The 20,500-nt window shown below is 31.9% G+C and overlaps 1 protein-coding gene across 14 annotated transcripts in view; it reads left to right on the top strand.

Moving 5' to 3' along the window:
• Fer (FER tyrosine kinase) overlaps positions 1 to 20,500 on the top strand; it is a 459,302-nt gene that overhangs the window by 93,120 nt on the left and 345,682 nt on the right. For all 14 annotated transcript variants that reach the window (XR_007350572.1, XR_007350573.1, XM_048811559.1 and 11 more), the window contains 2 exons: positions 951 to 1,124; positions 3,158 to 3,257. Coding sequence is in view for 12 of the 14 variants with exons in the window: in XM_048811559.1 (XP_048667516.1) it covers positions 951 to 1,124; positions 3,158 to 3,257 (274 nt within the window). In the remaining 2 variants the exon portion in view is untranslated. The remainder of the gene's footprint in view (positions 1 to 950; positions 1,125 to 3,157; positions 3,258 to 20,500) is intronic.

Here is a 20,500-nt window from a genome sequence, read left to right on the forward strand (position 1 = left end):
AAAAAAAAAAAAAAAAAGCGGGGGAGGAGCAATCTCACTGAGTTGCTTAAGGACTCGCTAATTTGTAATTTGCTGAGCCTGGCTTTGAACTCATGATCCTCCTGCTTCAGCCTCCCAAACCACTGGGATTATAGGCATGTAACACTGTGCCTAGCAGAATATATGAACAACTATAATGAACATTCCTCTTTTTTATTTTCAGTATATGTAGGTTATAAAGTCTATTAGACTTTAATAAATAAATTAATTAATAATAAAATTTTTCTAGCAGTCTCCGTATGCCCATTCGTTTCAAATTCACCATTATGTAGCTCTGATATTGAAGCAACATGTTATGTCCCTTAGTTATGTTGTGCTATTGAGAACTAATTGTATTTATTTTAAAAAGTTGGAAACTATGCAGAAATCCAGTATTAAGGCAAAGGGAACAAAAGAAGAGCAGGCACCAAAGGTTGAGCAGGAAATTTTAGAAAAGAAGAAAATAAGGTGGGAATGTTCCTGTTCACTAAAGATAGATGGAAAAGGAAGCCAAGTTCAAGTCGCCAGGATCAAATGCCACAGAAGGGCAGGTTGAGATGAAGATGGGACTATTTGACTATTAGGAACTGGTAGTCTTACTGGGGCATTTGAATGGTGTGAGAAGAACAGTATTTCAGCGTATTGGAAAACAAATGTGAAGTCCAAGCGTAGACTTTCAGGATCCCTTAATCCTTTTCCTAGTATTCTGTATAGCCCTTGAATACTGAATTTTGAAGCATCTGTAGTTGAAGATGTTAAATACAAATCATCCATAATTCACTGCACAATTTCCAGAAATCTCTCATTTTATATTAATGTAATAATTTACAGTAAGCTAAATATTTAAAGGTTTTGAACACTTAAATCATAGCTAAACAGGAGCTTCTAATACAATGCAATTTTTCTTTCTTTTCTTTTTTTTTTTTTTTAAGTCTTGGCTACTTATGATTCAGCAGACCGAACAACTTAGTAGGATAATGAAGATGCATGCAGAGGATCTAAACTCTGGACCCTTACACAGGCTTACCATGATGATCAAGGACAAGCAGCAGGTGAAGAAAAGTTACGTAGGTGTCCATCAGCAGATAGAGGCAGAGATGATCAAGGTTTGTCTTTCCATATTGAATTCTTTCTTCAATTTGTGTTTAAACTTGACGAATATTTTATCCTGTTTGACTTAAGAATTGTTTACTCATCATTTCCTATCAAGAAATAGATTTGGTGTTTCTAATAAGTAGTATCTTATATCTTACAAGATAAATAGTTACTTTATCTACGTGCAAAAAAGAAAAACGTGCTGCCAATTAACCTATAACAGAGTGCTTTTTGAAAATTATTTAGATTACTTTTTATTTACTGAAATAGATTTTAGCCTTTATAAAAATTAGATGTGTATCACGTAACACTGTGCATAAATAACAAAGAATAAATAATACAGAAATAGGCAAAATAATTTATTTAAGGTATTTCCAAAATTTTGTCATACTCAGATTTTGTCTTCTGGATAATTTATTAAAGCTGTTTTTGTTATGGAAGCAAAGAGAAGAATAGGCACATGAACTCTTCTACCCATAACCCACATAGACAACATATTTTTTTTCTTTCTCTAGTCCTACCCACTTTTTCTTCTACACTGTTAAGACCTTCTAAAAACATAACATTACCATCAATCCACCTTAAAGTGACAATAATTAAATATCCTACATTCAAATTATTGTTGTTAAAATGTTTTTACTGTTGCTTTGTTTGAATCAGGATTCAAATGTAGTCCATACATTGCATTTGAATGGTAATTTTCTTTTAATCTGTAGGTTTTTCTTCCTGTCCCTTTAACAAAATGGCATTCATTTATTGAAGAAAGTGGATAATTTGCTCAATAGAATTGTTTTCTTCATTTTGGATTTTACTGTTTGCATCTCATGATATGATTTCTTATAATTCCTTCATTCTCCATTTTTCTTGTAAACTGAAAATTAGATTTAGAGGCTTAATGAGATTCTGTTTATTTTGGGCAAGAATACATCATGGGTGGTAATGTAGACTTTCTGTTTTTTCATATCAGAAGGTATGTAATGCCTGCTTCTTTATCTTTCTGTGGTGGTAAACTTTGCTAACAGGTATCAGTCTTGTCAGCCTGATCAATATATTAGAGAAGTTTCCCAGCAATATTTTGCCTAATAATATAAGCTATTGATTGATGTTTGTTACTTAAATCTGTTGTTTTCTTGGGATTTTTGAAATAGCAGTATTTCACTTCTATCATTTCCTAATGCAATTTAACTAAAAGTTTTCTGTAAAGAAGACTTTTCTTATCTGGTTACCCTAAAATGTATATCATATAGGAAAAGTCAGGTAAATGCTTGCTTTTTTAAAAATTAATTTGCTAATTTTCACAATAATAAATTGGTTCTGTAGCAACTTAAAAGTTAACCAGTGGGGCTGGGGTTGTATCTCAGCGGTAGAGTGCTTGCCTAACATGTGTGAGGCACCAGGTTTGATTCTCAGCACTACATATAAATAAATTAAATAAATGTCCATCAACAACTAAAAAAAAAATTAAAAACAAAATAGTTAATGACTGAGTTTTCTCTTGAAAGGACGAGAGAGCATGATTTTTGTCTTGCTCTTATTCTTAAGAAATTTATCTGTTTTCCAATAATGTGAAGTTACTTTATACAATGGTTAAATATTTTAACTTTTTCCTATTGCGGATATTTTGGTATCTTGCAAGTTAATTTGTTTAGTCTTTAGATTTTAGACAATTATAGTGTTACTCTTAATTTTCCTCTTTTGAGAAGTTTATCTGTTATCATATGCTATTGAGTTTATCACTGATTTTAAGCTAATTCGTAGTTTTATTGGCTATAATTGTACAGTAAAGGGCTATAAGTAGTAAAATACATATCAATTAGTTTTTTGGAATTCAAGTTCTTGACCAATTTAAACTTATTTATTTTTCCTTGGTTTTCATTGGTGCATTATAGTTGTATATGATGTTGGAATTTGTTCATATATAGTCACAATATCACATTATAATTTGGCCAATATCATTTTCCAGTATTTCCCTTTTCTCTCCCCTCTTCCCTTCCTTGATTTAAATTTAAATGTTAAAAAATTCTGCATTTTATTTTTTTTACAGGTTACAAAAACAGAATTGGAGAAATTAAAATCCAGTTATAGACAATTAATAAAAGAAATGAATTCTGCCAAAGAGAAATATAAAGAAGCTTTAGCTAAAGGTATGGAAAGATTATGAAAAAAATGTGTATTTAAATAATTTTTGTTCTTGCTGTTTGAAAATTATCTTTATATGTAGTAGAATGATTCCATATAGTACAATTTACATACAAAAAAACCTCAAAATAAACCAAAAATAGACTAATTCTCAAACTGTATAGTAAACCATACTTTGTTTTAAATGACTCAAAGTATTGTTGAATAATTCATATTAAATGGAATTACATCGTATTTGTAATAGATGCAAGGAGTGTATAAATTTTTTTCTAGCATTTTATGTTTTATTTAATTAGAAAGTATTAAATAAGAAAAACAGTATTCTGTTTAGGAATCTTAAAAAAATAGAATAAAGATTAAAATCTTCTTTTTATCTCTGGTATTTAAAACCCATTAAAACCCAAAGATGATTTTATAGCTTTTATAGCTTTATTTTGGCTTTATAACTGAGTTATTTGGGTCTACATTGTCTTAGAGTTTTCATAAGAGATACTAAAAAGTAGAAAGGACCATGTTGGTTGTGTTTTAAAACAGAGATTTATGATTATGTTTTCTTATTGGTTACTTTTGTAATTTTGTTTCTAAATTTTTCATATATTAGATTTCAGCAGAAATTAATCAAAGATCATGAACAGAAGCTTTGCTATTGCTATAATTGAGCAATATTTGTTTTTTGTTTAAATGTGACTAAACAGTCTTCATATGTAGATTTTTAAAACATTGCAAAAAAAGATTTTTTTTTTTTTTTTTTGGTATTTTTAAAAATTTTGTCTTACTAACTAAATAAAAGCTCTACTGGAAACTCTAATTTTCTTTGGTTCTTATTTTACCTTTTTCTTTTACTAATGCACTTTCTCTTTGTCTTTTATTATATATTCTTTTGTTATTTTGTGGGAATAACTAAAGTAAAAAGCTCCTTCATGGCTTTATCTTGCACAATGAAATTGTTGTTATTCCAATAAATTAGAATTATACTGATTTAGATATGGCTCTCCCTCCTTTTCCCTCCCCTTTTACCCTCCTCCTTGTCTTTCTTTCTTTTTTTTTTTTTTTCTTTTGGACAATTCTAGTTATTGAACCCAGGGCCTTATGGATGTTAGAAAAGCACTGTACTATGAAGTACATCCCTAGTCCATTTTTATTTTATTTTGAGTTGATATCAAAGAAGTATACAAGGGGGTAAATAGATTCCTCCAATCACTGTCACCATCACTACTAAACACAAACATACCTACAGTTTTTCATTTTTTTTGGCCATGTCAGTGCCTCTTTGCTTACAGACAGAAAAATCACCTCCTATAAGGTTTAATAAAAATGCAAATTCCTCTAAATGTACCTTTAAAGTGAATAAGAGGAGGTGACCAAAATGAAAGAGAAACATGGATGAAGGATTATGGCTTCCACAAATTAGGTGAAGAAAATGGGTTAGGGTGAGTCAAAATTGAAAAGAATCTGTGCAAGTGTTAAAGTTAAAAGGGATCAAGTTAACCTAGGTAGAAAGAGGATAATTGTGGAAGTTAGGCTGGTCAAGTGCCTCAGGCTACTTTAAGAAGACTGTTCTAAGTTATGAGAAGGGAATGGAAATTACCTGTAAATACCAGATACAAAAAAGGAAAATAGGAAAAAGGAGATAGAAAGTAGCCACTGAGGGAAATCTTCCCCACTTTCTCCTCAGCTCATAATACAGTAGTTAATCCAATTCTTTTTCAGACCAGCTTCAATTTATACAGATTGAAAAAGCAGCACCCGCCACCCCAGCCCAAGCAAGAAGTTCATCATTATTTGTATTTTATAGAACCTTTTAAGAAAAAAAATTAAATAACCATAAAAGTTAGAAAGACGGTATGGAGAATATTCATACTGACCACCTAGATTCAACAACTGTTAACATTCTGCCACACTGGAACCTATGAACCATTTGAATGTAGGTTTCAGGCATCATACTTTTGATCCCTAAGTGACTCAGCATCTATTTCCTAAGAATAGGAATATTCTTCTAATACTCCCCATAAAGTTATTATATCTAAGAAAATAATAATTCTCTACTACCATTTTTTATATTGCCCAGCATCTTAACATAGCCCTACTATCATTTAATATCCATTCCGTTTTCTAGTTTCCCAAATTGTCCCCACAATATCTTTTACAGCTATTTTTTTTCTGTTTGTCATTATTTTGTTGTTATTTTAAACTAGGATCTGATCAAAGCAAACATACCACTTTTGATTATTGTGTCTCTTTACACTTTTAAAATATTTTCACTTAGAATAGTATTCCCCACTTTTTGTTCATGATATTATCCCCCCCCCGCCCCCGAGTTCAGGACAGTTTTCCAATCAAATTTCTCATATTTTGGCTTTAATTGCTTATTCAGACAATAGTCCCTAGACTACCCACTATACTTCTTATAAATTGGGTAGGGCTAGAGGCTTGATTAGATTCAGCTTAAACATTTTTGGCAAGAACACTTCATAGGTGATATGTGTGCTTTATTTTATACACCCCATCAAGGGGCTTATAAGTTGGATTGTGTCACTATTAGTGCTTGGTCAAATTTGATTACTGAAGTGGTGATCACTAGATCCCTCCCTTTTAAAGGTACCTTTACCCCATGCAATTAGTAACTTTGAAAAAATATTTTAGCATGTGTGAATTCTGTGTAACCTAAAAATCTTCCATCCATAGTTTGACATCCATTGATGATTCTTATTAATAATGATTACATCTGTAGCTCTTCAGTTGTAAAATGTGTAAAGGATAATTGGGAAGAAGAGAAAGGAGGTTTGGGGAAGATATATACAGAACAAGGCAAATAGGGAATAGAAAGCTGGAAATATGGAAAATAATTCTAAAAGCTTTGCTGGGGCCTTCCCTATTTATGTTCAACTATTTCCAAAGCATAAGCCCTTTAACGAAAGGCTGGCTTGAAACAATGAGTAAAGGGGAGAGAGAGCCTCTTACTTAGGGTTGTCACTTTAGTAAGTATTTTAGTTAGAGGCATTTCTTGATAGCAGCATAGAATAATAAGACTTGAAAGGAAAATATGCAAATTTACTTACTGCAGATTAAAATCTGAATACTTATATATTTAAACACATGCTTAGGTTTAAATACAAAATAATTTTGTGAGTCATAAAGCTTTTACCCGCACTAATTAGTGTCAAAGAGAATAATATTTTCTTTCATTGTTATTGTATGTATTAGAAAACAAATACTACTGTGGGATTTATCTCTTAGGAGACATTTCAGAGGTTGGCTGAGGTTCCCTGGTCAAGATGGGGAATTCAGGCATTGTTTGTTACAGTATATGTTTTAATGACCACCTTTGATTGCCATCAACACTGTAGTTACACAAGGGAAACAAGTCAGGCATTTCTAATGTGGGTTTTAGTCTATTAATTAATTTTTAAAAAATCACAAACCAGTGAATATTTGTGCCAGGAAATGACAAAGAGTTATCTAAATTGCTGAACTTGGCTTGTTTTGTACCATCAGGTGAGAGCAGGAGTGAGGCTAAGTCTGTTGGACCAGTGGGTAGCAAAAACTCATCATTCCCTTCTCCTTTTTCATGTCTTACTGGTAAAGGGGAGGGATGAATATTGTGGGAATAAATCAAACAGGTATCTGGGATTGTGAGAATTGGCATTTTACAGTGTGCTTAAATGGATGCTGTTTGAAGCCTGATTTGAAGATCAAGGGTTAAAATTATGAGATAATCTGGGAGATTTGTATATTTAATGCTATTAAGGAAATTTTATTATATTTTAGGTGTGATAATGAAATTGTGGTTATTTTCTTACAGGCTTCTATATTTATGATGTAAATACAGAAATATTCACAGCCAAGATGCTATGTGATATCTGATATTTGCTTTTAAATACTCCAGGGGATGGGGAATAAGTAAATGAAAGTATAGTTGATGCTTGATTGGTCATGAGTTGGTTCTTTAAGCCAATTGATAAGTACTTGGGGATGTATTGAACAAGTATTTCTACCTTTGTATAGATTTAAAAATTTTTTCATAAAAATTTAAAAAAAGAACATTGTTACAAAAGAAGAAAGCAAGTTTTCATAGATGATTCTCATCAGTGTACTTATTTCAGGATTCTTAAACTAATCTGAATTCATTATTTATCATTTTATATTTATATACTAATTAACTGGTTAGTTAATTTATTCAGTTTGTATAATAAGACTGTCTCTTATTTGATAAATACCAGAGATAAAAGATGTGGATCCTATCTTCAAGCAATTGAAAGTTGAATTTTTCATTAAAGGATTTACCCAATTAAAACAATTTAGGCCCACAGCAAAGTTGATATTGTAAGAAAATGAGCACATGCATACTTTTTACCCATATTCACAAATTATCAAAATTTTGTCACTGTTTTGCTTTTGCTGTTTCTCTTTCTTTATCTTTCTATGCATGTATGTATGTATGCATATACACATATGTATAAAGTTTACTTTTGCAGAACCTCTTGAAGTAAATTATAAACATTGTAATAGTTCCCCCTGAATACCCAAGTATATATTCCTTAATAACTATGACAGTTTCCAGCATATCTATAATTTAACACACTTAAGAAGTTTAATATTGGTACATTTCATTTATTTGTTGGTCATTTGAATCTCTTTTTTTGAGAAGTGTATGTTTAGTTCATTCGCCCACTTATTGATTGGATTATTATTATTTTTTTTGATGGTAATTTTTTTTAGTTCTTTAGATATTTTGGGTATTAATCCTCCATTGGGGGAGTAGTTAACAAAGATATTTGTCCGTTCTATAGGCTCTCTCTTCATGCTTTTAATTGTAATTATTTGCTGTGCAGAAGCTTTTTAATTTGATTTCATCCCATTTATTAATAATTGGAATTATTTCTTGATCTTGGGAGTTCTGTTGAGAAAGTTGTTGCTTGTGCTTGTGTATTGGAGTGATGGTCCTACATTTTCTTCTAGCACTGATGAAGTTTTTGGTCTAAATCTTAGGTCTTTGATCCATTTTGAATAGACTTTTCTGGGTGGTAAGAGACAGGTGTCTAGTTTTATTCTTCTATGTGTGGACATCTAGTTTTAATGATTTGTTAAAAATTAGGCTCTCTTTGTATCTTTTTTGCCAACATATGGTTTGGTGTGAATCTGGTATTTTTTAAATTGTGTTTTTCATTTTGCAGAAGTATAATTCATTAATTTTTTTCTTGTATAGGTTGTCTTTTGGTGTGTTTTTTTTTGTGTGTATGTGCATGTGAAAAATACTTATTTCAGTTTTCAACTCCTATTCTTTTTTTAATATTTATTTTTTAGTTGTAGTTGGACACAGCACCTTTATTTTATTCATTTATTTTTTATGTGGTGCTAAGGATAGAACTCAAGAGTCTCGCATGTGGGAGGTGAACACTCTATCACTGAGCCACAACCTCAGCCCATTAACTCCTATTCTTAATTTACTTTTAAAATATAGTACAAAAATGCAATTCAGTTAGTCCAGCACCATTCTGAAAAGATTATTATTTTCTTACTGAATTGCTTTGGCTTCATTCTCAAAAAAATCAACTGACTTTATATGTGTGAGTCTACTTCTAAACTCAGCTCTCCTGATCTATTTGTTTATTTTTATATCAATACCACATTGTCTTGTTGATTATATGTCTAAATCTGTTTGTATTGCTGTAACAAAATACCATAAATTAGGTAGCTTATAAGTAACATAAAATTGTATCTCACAGTTTAGGAAGCTGAGAAATCTTAGCTCAAGTGTGCAGTAGATTTGTTATTTGATCCATTTCCTGTTTCATAGCAAATGAGCTCTCTTGTTCTTGTGATCACTAATCCCATTTCTGCTGGCTCTACCCTTATAATCTAATATTTTCCCCAAAGGTCTTATTTCCTAATACCATAGCATTTTGGGATTAGTGTTTTAATAAATTGAGTTTTGGAGATAGATATTTAGAGCATAGCATTATAACTTTATAATTTTTAAAATAAAGTAGTGTTATTTTCACAACTTTGTTATTCTAAATTGTTTTAGATATTTTAGGTCCTTTGCATTTCCATATGCATGTTTAGTTCTCTTGTGGATTTCTGCAAAATAGCCTATAGGGGTTTTAATAAGGATTGTTTCAAATCAATAGATCAAATAGGTGAGAATTGACTTAGTAACAATATTGAAGTGTTCTAGTTTCTGAATATGAAATGTTTTATTTGTAAGATTTACATCTTAGTTTTTCTCCATCAGCAATGTTTATAGCTTTTCATGTGCAGACCTTGCATTTCTATTATCAAAATTCTGATTATTTTATTACTTTTAGTGCTATTGTGAATGGTATCATTTCTTTAATTTTGTTTGGTGTGTTCATATATGATACATTATAAATTCCTTATGATTTCATACCTATAGAGTCATGTTGTCTGTGAATGAAGAGTTTTATTTATTTATTTTTTCATCCTTTCTCTTTTTCTTGACTAATTGGCTGGAATTTCCAGTATAATTTTGAATAGAAATGATAAGCACAAACAACTTTGCTTTACCTTGTTACTGAACTCAGGGAAAAGCTATAGTTTTTTGAAGATTACAATGGGAGTTCATAACCCACTTGAATCAAAGTGTGAAATATGATATATCAAGAAATTTGTAATGTTTTGAACAACCAACAATAAAAAATTAAAAAAAAAAGATTAAAAAAAATCAGGCTGAATTTTTTTTTCTATTCTTGCTTTAAAATGAATATTAAATTTTGTCAAATGCTTTTTCAGTATGTTCTATGATTAACATGTATTTATTTTTTAGTGTATTAAGGTGGCAAATTATTTGGATTTTCACATTTCAAATGTTAAACTAATTTTTCATTGCTAGAATAAAATATCCTTTGTCATGATGTATCACCACTTCTTACATTGTTAGATATGGTTTTCTAAGTTTGTATTTCTAATTTTTCATCTCTATCTATGTTTCTTGTCATATCTTTGTCTCATTCCCATATAAGATAGCATTGGCCTCAGAATGTGTACCTCCTCTTCAATTTTCTAGATAGACTTGCATTGAGTTGATATTCTTTGTTAAATATTGGTAGGATTTGTTTGTGATATGTGTTTTATTTATCCCTTTTTTTGGGGGGGGAAGAGGTTTTCAATTATAAATTCTATTTTTTTAAAAATTACTATGGGGCTATTTAGTTTATATCCTTTTACTTTAGGTTTGGTAGGTTGTATTCTTTAAGAAGTTTGTCTATTTCATTTAAGTTATTGAATTTACTGTTATTAAGTTGTTCATGAATTCTTAATTTGCCTTTTTGTATTTATAGAATGTGTACTGATATTTCCATCTCATTCTTGATATTAGCATTTTGTATTTTCTCTGTTTTTATCCTGATCATTCTGGCTAGAGGTTTATCAATTTTTCTAATATTCTAAAAGATCATCTTTTGGCTTCATAGAGTTGTTTTTGTTCCATATTCTTAATTTTTTTTTTTTTTTAGTTGTTGATAGACCTTTACTTTATTTGTTTATATGTGGTACTGAGAATCGAACCCAGTGCCTCACACATGCCAGGAAAGTGCGCTACCACTGAGCTCCAGCCCAGTCCTGTTTGAGATTTTTGACTTCCTATTTCATTGGTTTATGCTCTGTTCTTTATTATGTCTCTCCTTTGCCTTGCTTTAGGTATGTATGATTTGCACTTCTTTTTAAATTTTATTTATGTGGAAATTTAGATTGTGAATGAATTTGAGAATAATCTTTCATAGTACAGGCATTTATGATATAATTGTCCATATGTACTATTTTAGCAATATACTACACCTACCTACCTACCTTCCTTCCTTTCTTCCTTCCTTCACTTCTCCTTCCTCCTTTCCTTTCCTTTCCCTCCCTCCCTCCCTCCCTCCCTTCCTTCCTTCCTTCCTTCCTTCCTTTGCTATGGATTGAAACCAGGGTCTTCTGTATATTAGACAAGTGTTCTACCATTGAGGTACATCCCTAGCACTCACAAATTTTTAAATCTTGTATTTTCAGTTAAAAATACTTATTAGTTTTCTTTTTGAACTTTTGTTTGATTTGTAGGTTATTTAGAAAGTGTGTTGTTTCATTACCTAATGTTTTGACATTTTTCTAGACATATTTCAGATTTGATTTTTAAATGAATTCCACTGTATTCTGAGACTACTGTTGTGATGGCTATTTTTTTTAATACTTATTTGTACTTTTATTTGACTCAGTTGTGTATTCTGTTATGTTTTGGAGTCAATCTGTGTTATCAACTTGGTCCAATTTTTAATAGTAGTTTTAAATTTCTTTCCTACCTTTTTTTTGGTGGTACTGGGGATCAAACCTAGGGCCTTGGGCATGCTAGGCATGTGCTCTAACACTAAGCTACATCCCAACCCTGGAAATTTCTTATAGACACACATTTTTTTAAGTGCAGGATTTACAGAGTTAAAAACATGAAATTAGATGAAACCAAGTCTGTCTGACTTTCATGTTTCTGGTTTTGTTAGTTTTGTTTCTTTCTACAAAGAAAATGAATTAAATAAAACTTCATTAGCAAAAATGAAAGGCAAAAACACATTAACCTAAGTTGTAGACTCTTAGTGAACTTTATTTTATTTACTCATGTGTTTTGTGAGTTGTGTGAGTTTATTAATTCTGAAATATTTGGGGCCTACTATTTCCTCTACTTGTTGATGTTGTAAAAATATCTATTATCTTTACCTGTATTCCTGTACGCAGGTACTTGTGTTTATGCCATGAAGTATGTTTTTCCAAAGTGAAAAAACTTTAAGGGCAAATGTAATATTTGCAAATTTTATAAAATTTAAGCAATACCATACTAAATCATATAATGTTGAATTAAGTGGAGCTGAATATAATTTTGCTTTTAAATTTTATAGTTCACATACACTAAGTTTTTTAATTAATTTATTTAATTAAGCCTTAAAATATCCACAATATATTTGTGAGGCTCTCTCTTGCATGAGGTCAAATCTGAATGCTGCTTCTTTATCACACATCAGATTTTTAAAAAATCTACAAAATTGAATTATTCATGCTCATGACAATCAGTTTAGAGAAGCTTGAAAGGACGCTCTTTTATAACAATCTCTTTCTAATAATTCTTTCTGTATGAGAAACAAACAAAAAAGTGCTAAGGGATTGGTAAATTCTTTTATACTTTACAGTTCTTTACCCTAGCAGAATAAGAGGGACCTACTGCTGAAACTGTGAGAAGTAGCTTCAAATTTCATTCAAAAGTAAATTTTTCTGTAATTAGGAACTAGATTTTCTTAAATTGACTCTTCATGCATTATGAATAGGTTTGAGATATTTTATAGTCAATTGAAGTTGGTTAGATCCTTTGAGTTGCCTCTTAAAAGAGTACTTTAATTATGAAAAACAGTTTGAAATGAGTCTAGTCCTGTGACAGATGGTTAAATTTATGTTTAAATAAATCCAAAATTTAAAAAATGAATGAGACTTTTTAAAGGCTCTCTTAGTTGATTTTTAAAATTTGAGTTAATCAAGAATGGTAACTGTCCTTCTTACACAGTAACTTAAACATCTGAATCATGTATGGGTAGTGAATGGAGGTCTTCTAGAGAACATTTTGGAATTCAAATGTATTTTGTTCTTCAACATATGGAAGAAATGCATTTTGGATATAGTAGTTACTAAAGGTCAGAGTGAAGTTCAAGCTATTGTTGATGAATAGTTCTATTGAAGACACCTGTGAGAGGTTTTTTTCCCCCCTCTATTCATTAATATATGATCTATCAGCAGCTAACTTATGGCATGAATGCTTTTCACTGCAGGGAACTTAATATGATAGAAACTTTGCAAGGTTATTAAAAGTTATGGCACTCTTAGTTATTAATCTAATTTGCATTAGATTAAAGCTGTGCATGAATTGGAATGACAGTTAAAATATTATCATTAGATGCTGAAATATGATGTGGAATGGAACATGCTACATGATTTACTTGTATTCTTTATATAAACTTCTAAAAATATAGCAAAAGCACAATATTTTGATTTGTTCCTACTTGGCTTAAGTTTTGTTGAATAAAAAAATCTAAGTTCCATTTGGAAGGTATTGTTATATCTTTTGATTTTTCTATATTTTGTAGGTAAACTTCTTAGAAATATTAGTTTTGGACTTTATTACTAGAAAGTTGATATCAGAAAGTAATATTGATAAAATAAGCAACATGATCTAAATATTAGATGAAAAATTACAATCTTTCTGTAACTTAATTTTTTTTAAATATTTATTTTTTAGTTGTAAACAACACCTTTATTTTGTTTATTTATTTATTCTTTTATGTGGTGCTGAGGATAGAACCCAGGGCCTTGCACGTGCTAGACGAGCACTCTACCCCAACCCCAACCCCAACCCCTGTAACTTAATTTTTTAAAAAAATTATTTAAATGTAAATTTTATTTTTCAAATAATAATTTTCAATTCATGCATTTAAGAACTATTTATTGAGTTAGTGTTATGTGCTAGGCACTATTCTTTTAACCAGTGAGATTGTAGATAATAAAATAAACAGAAATCCCTATTTCTATTAGGCTTACAGTTTAGAGCAGAAGATAGTCAATAAAACAAATAGATGAAACATGGTATATTAAATGGTGACAAGTATGATGGGGAAAAACAAAACAAGGTAGGTGAATGGTGTGTTGGAGTGTGTTCAGGTTAGCCTCTTGGAGAAAGAGTCATTTAAATGAAGAGTAGAGGAAGGGGGAGTGAACTAGGTGATTACTTGGGGCAAAGAGTACTCTAAGTATAGGGAATAGCCCATAGGTCTGGAATTGTGGTGACTGATGAGGGAAATGGTGTGGGGGGATGAGGTGAGGTCAGACAAGAAGTATGATGGTGGGTGGCAGGAGAGGCACAAATCATGTAGGTACTTGGTAATACAAACATTTTGGCTTCTGCTCTAAAATGGGAAGCCATTGGAGGGTTTTGAGCAGAGAAATGACACGAACTAATTTAACATTTTAAACATTTAGAATAAGTCTGGCAGCCTTATTGAGAATAGTTTGAGAGATGGGGGAGGGATGAAAATAACGATCATTTATTTCTAGGCTATTGCAGTAATCCCGGCAGGTGAGGTCATCCTGGATTGGACCTAGGTGGAAGCTGAATTGGTGAAAAACAGTCAAATTTGGAAGATTCTTATTATTTATGGTAGTTGTGTTCTATAAAGTCACTGTGAACACTGAATTAGCAAATACTGAGTCACTGCTCTTAGGGAACATACAATGTTTAGTTCTATAAAGTCATATTTTCTACAGTCAGTGAGTGCATAACTTTGTTCTGTATGTGTTTGCATTTAATGATATCTGTTAAATATGTATTGTTGGTTTTCATTGACCTCACCACCAACAGTGTTATAACGCATGAGTGAACAAAGCTTATTGAACACATGCATTTTCTCCATTAAAGCACTTTATAGCCTTCTTGAGTATAGGAATACTAGATGGAACTTCAGGTGGGAATGCAAAATTGACTTATACACCATAATAAGTCATTTAGGCAAGAATCATAATTAGATGTAAAAATTAGTTGGTGAAAATTGGAGGTGTAACATGTCAAAGTTTTTTCTATAAGGTACTTATTAATTACAAAGGAAAATTAAATCATAACTTTACTGTGGAAAAATTGAGCAGATACTACCTTAACTAAACATGAGGCAATTAATTTATAAAGGGGAAAAAGATTTTTTAGCTTATGGTTCTAGAACTTCCAGTCCAAGACTTTACTGCTTTGAGCTCTGGTGGGGAGTATGTGGTAGAGCACACCACTCACATCATGAGCTGGGAGGCAGAGAAAGACTGAAATACAGGTGTCCTATAATCTCCTTCAAGGGCATGCCCTCAGTGACCTAAGGATTTTCCATTAGGCCCCACATCTTAAAGATCCTACCACCTCTGAATAGTATCACCCTGTGGATCAAGCCTTTAACTTTTGAGGACATTCAATGGACTTTTGAGGGACATTCAATGCTCAGTTAAAGCACTTAGCAAAAGGCAGACATGCATTTCTTTCTTATTTAACTCAAATACAGAGAAGGATAATTGAAGGTTGGAGTATAGGTGAGCCATTTTCATGTGACTTCCATCTCTCTGTCCAAGGAGGCTGCTCTGTTTTCTTACCATCTCCCAACCATGGATATTGTATTTGTCTGATCAGAATGGCCTAGACAACCAATTTATTTTCTCATAGTGCTGGAGGCTAAAAATTTGAGAGCAAAATGTTAGCAGGTTGGTTTCTTCCAAGGCCTCTCTCCATCTAGGCTGGTCTTCATCTAAACTTCCTTTTTTTTTTTAAAAAAAAAAAAGAATACTAGTCATATTGCATTACGGCCAATATTGGTAAAGCATAATTGTAATTGTGAAATGATCTTGTAATTCCATTCATTTTACATATATTAATTTGTTTTTAAGATATATGAAGGACTTTTCCCTCTCTTCAGTTTACTTTTTAAGTTTATATATTAATTTTACTGTATTAGAGTGAAGTTGTTGATTCATTTGTTATTCAGGGGTTAGAATCCTTTGTTATCATTGCCTGTTATCATGCTCATATTTGGCAAATAGGGACCACTTCAAACCGGCTCCTCTGTCTTTTTGATATATTCCCATCATTTGTTGAGTACTTATATTTTGGTTCATCTTATGCTTTTCATACTCCATTTTAAAAAAGAATCCTATTTCTTTTCAATGGGAGAGTGGTATTTAGAAAATAATATCTGTGGCCCTGGATGTGCTCATTGCTGCTCGAGTGTCATTGTTGTAAGTTTTCTCAATGGACTGAGCTAGGAAATAAATAAACATGCACTCATGTATTTCTGTGCCTTTTGTTATATTATTTGATTTATTTATTTAAAACTAAAGAGTAGGGGCTGGGGTTGTGGCTCAGTGGTGAAGTGCTCAGCTTGCCTAGCACGTGTGAGGCCCTGGGTTTGATCCTCAACACCACATAAAAATAAATAAATAAAATAAAGGTATTGTATCCAACTACAAATATATATATTAGAAAAGGCCAAAAACCCTGAAAGCAAAGAGATGGTAAGAAAACAAAGCAGCTTCCTTGGACAGAGAGATGGAAGTTACATGAAAATGGCTCAGGTATACTCCAACCTTCAGGCACGGCGACACACCCCTGCAATCCCAGCAGCTTGGGAAGCTGAGACATGATACAAAGTAGGGGGTAGATATGTGGCTCTGTGGTCAAGTGCTCCTGAATTCAATCCCCTGTACAAACAAAACAAAACAAAACACACCAAAACAAAAAACTAAAGAGTTCACATTGATGTTTCTCATTCCAATCCAACATCATAAAGTTCATGCCATCTTCTCTTTTTTATGTACTTGTAATTTCTTTCTCTGACAATGAGAAACTTAGCACCTGTTATTCACAATGTATTGGCTTATTGACTCAATGCTAGAATACACAGAAAATAATTTCAGCTAATTTACACTTCTGAAAGTGAAATTTAGAAACTACAGTTTGGTATTTTGTTAGGGCTATTGTCTTCAGTTTTCTTTTGTAGTCAAGTATTGATTTTCAAAGAATTTCATAAATCCCTTCTTTATATTAAAAATAATATAATAAATGCAAAAATAATGATGGAATTAAAAAAATTGTAATTTTCCAAGAACATAGATTAGTTCTTTATTCCCTATTCCTTTTGTTGTGGTTGTTTTCCACTGGAAATAGTTTTGTTCTTTTGCTTCTGTTGTATCCCATTTAAAAGTTTTTTCCCCTTTTTTTATCCTGGTTGATTTTGTTTATTTCTGACTGAAACTTGAATGGTTTCTAAAGTCAGAACTGTACAAAGATATATACTTAGGTAACTCTATCAAATTATTTTCCTCTTATTCATAAGCCCCATTACCATACATTGATATTCTTTACTTTGCTTTTCTGTTTAACAGTATATCCAAAAATATTTCACAATATTTCTGCACACAGATAGCTTTTCATGCTTTTTACATATGCACGACATTTCACTGTAAGTTTATTCAAGCATGCTTCTGTGTATAGACATTTAACTTATTTCTAATTTCCCCAGATATAAATGCTTTTCGGCTTTTGATAGGATTAAGTCTTTTTTTCGGGGTTCAAGGGATACCAGGGATTTAACTCAGGGTCACTCAACCACTGAGCCATGTCCCCCGCCCTATTTTGTATTTCATTTAGAGACAGGGTGTCATAGAGTTGCTTAGTACCTTGCTGTTGCTGAGGCTGGTTTTGAACTTGTGATCCTCCTGTCTCAGCCTCTTGAGCAGCAAGGATTACAGGCGTGTGCCACCTTGCCCAGCTGATCAGATTATGTATTGATAAGCCAATCATAAATTGAAAATATTGAGGTCAATCATATCTTTAATACACCTAACCTACTGAACATTGTACCTGAGTAACACAGGACTTTGTAAAGTATCAATTATTTCCCCTCATAATTGATGAAGTGGCTGGCTGAGAAACGAAGCTTGCCTATGCTTCCCAGCATCAGGAGAGAGTGGCATATCACATTTTGCTAGACCTGGGAAAGATCAGAACTCAAAATCAAAGTACAGTTTCTCCTGAATGTATATTGTTTTCACAACATTATAAAACTGAAAATCTGTAAGATAAACCATAGTGTACGACTATCTATATATGCAGTACTACCATGAATAACCTTGTACATGTGGTATTTGTGTGTGTGTGTGTATGTGAATGTATGTGAATGGAGGAATACTGTAAGCACAAAGTTCTAGATGTGTGATGGCTGAGTTCAAAGATAAATACGTATGCAGTTTTGTTCGATATTCCCAAGTTTCCTTCCATGAGACTTATATCGGTTTGCATTCCCACCCGAAATGGCAACAGTATTTGTTTTTTCTGGTGAAACAGTATTTGTTTCACCAACAGAGTGTTTGCTAATTTGGTAGGTAAAAAATAATATCTCAATGTAGTTTTAATTTGCATTTCTTTTATTATGAATGAAGGAGTAAGATTCACTTTTTATTAATTTAAAAATTGTGTGTGTGTGTGTGCATGAATTGCCTTTGGCCCATTTTTTTTCTATTGAGTATTTGGTCTTTTTTTTTTTTTAATTTTACAACTCCTTTACATGTTAGAATTAGTAGCTCTTCATCTATTAATATATGGTGCAAATATTTTTGACTAGGTTGTCAGTTGTCTTTTGACTTTTTTTCTTTTAATTGATTTGCTGTGAGTAACATACCATTGTTTGTTCCATGAATCTGTGTGTCTACTGCTGACTCCCACGAAACTATGGCAGTCTAATTTATCACCTAGCAAGTAGGGTAAAATATCATACTCACCATGGCTCCTGACAAGGATTTATTTCTCCTTTTATTTTTTTTTAGTTTCATTTTTTCTTTTTTCCCTTCAAGATCTCCAAATTTCCATCTTTCTTGCTTTTTCTGTTCCCTTCAAAGTTTCCAGCTTTTCTTCCATTCAACCATTTCTCCCTCTGAAGCATTACATTTCTAAGATTGCTTCCTTTGCCTTTTACATGCACTTTCAAGTCCTTTCCTGCTATAAGTGCTGTGATCTTTCACTATGCTTTTAAAGTGTTTTCACATGTAGGTGGATCTTCTTCTTCTTCTTCTTCTTTTTTTTTTTTTTTTTGATAGTGGTTTTAGATCACTCTTAATCATGCTGCTGTCACTTTCTTTAGTCCCTCCCATCCTCCTCCTTTCCTCTTTCCCTCCCATTTTCTCTCTTTCTCTTTTTCTTTGTTTCTTCCTTCCCTCCCTTTCTTTGTCTTTTCCTTCTTCCTACTTTCCTTCCTCCACAGAATGACCCTTGGTTTTCATGAATGTTTATAGTGAGAGCATGAGAAATCATTTGTAGGGATTTGTAATTTGTTTTTCTACTCATAGATAATTTTAAATCTGGACTTTTCCTGCCTGTTAGTTATGTTGATGGTGTGTGTGTGGGTGTGTGTGTGTGTGCGCGTGCGTGCTTGTGGTTATGATGCTGCTGCTGTCCTACTTACTTAGGATCCCTCATATTCACAGCTTTCTTATATAGATTTGGACATGGCATATTATTCAACTTACAGGTAATTTAAAAACTATGGATCAATCAAATCTAGCATTTTCTATAAGCAATGAAATGATATTACATTGAATTGGAGAGCTTGCTCTTTAAAGCTGTTTCATTGTGAAATGTATAAGATAGAACTATTTCAATTCCCAGAACAGTTTAAAACCTATAACAAATGTTCAATAAACATTTCTTTATTGATTTGCCAAATTTTCTTATTGCAGGAAATTTATCAAATGTAGCAAAGTGTAGATGTAGCCATTTTATTTTATTCAATCTTTATAAGATGATACAATCACAATGTTTTTTGTTCTCCAAATTCTGTGCTTTGTTTAGCCTTTGCTATTAACTGAAATTTGACAGTTTTGTGCCATTTGATCTTCATCTCAACTGAATGAGTTAGGAAGTACAGATAGTTTTACTCCCAGGTTTAAATATTAGATGCTACAATTTAGATTAAAGGATTTGTTTGGAGTTGCACAACTAATCAAAGAAGTTAAGACTAAAGATGGCTTCTTAGCATTGTTCATGTCAGGACAACATTGTATAACATAGGTAGCCCTTTCATTGTTTCTACATATTACACTTGAATTCTATTTCCATGTGAAAAAACATATTTGTACATTTGGCCTAAGTAACTAAGACATTAAGATGAATTCCTATTCATTTTCTTATTACTCAGTGTATCTAGGATAGCAAAGTAAAAAGCTTAAACTTGAGGAGGAATGTTTGAAAATAAAGATGTAAGATGGAAAAATATTTAGTTACCCAAATCAAAGTAGATAATACTTGTAGAAAAAGTATTAATCACTTATTTATTGTCAGGAAGCTTTCTACTATGATATTGAACAAAGGGTAAACAGAAGTTTATAATAAAAAATACTTGACTTCTAGACTAGCCTTTCTCTTATAAATGTCAGACTTACACAATTGAGTTTTGCTGGCTTCATAATAATGTTTATGGCATGACATGTTGTATACACACACTGTTATTACAAAACTTGAACAGATTTGTCAATAAGTGGTGGCACAAGAATTATAATGCAGTCTCTTTGAGAATTTCATTATGTGGAGGAGGAAAAATTGGATGTTTTCCTCCCTGTTAATTGATACAGAACAGTTCCATTCCCTGCTTTATTGCCTCTCAGCACCTAAGGAAAAGTATATAGCAACTGAGATTCTTTG

This window comes from Marmota marmota, unplaced genomic scaffold (genome assembly GCF_001458135.2).
Source record: "Marmota marmota marmota unplaced genomic scaffold, marMar, whole genome shotgun sequence".
NCBI classification, from domain to species: Eukaryota; Metazoa; Chordata; class Mammalia; order Rodentia; family Sciuridae; genus Marmota; species Marmota marmota.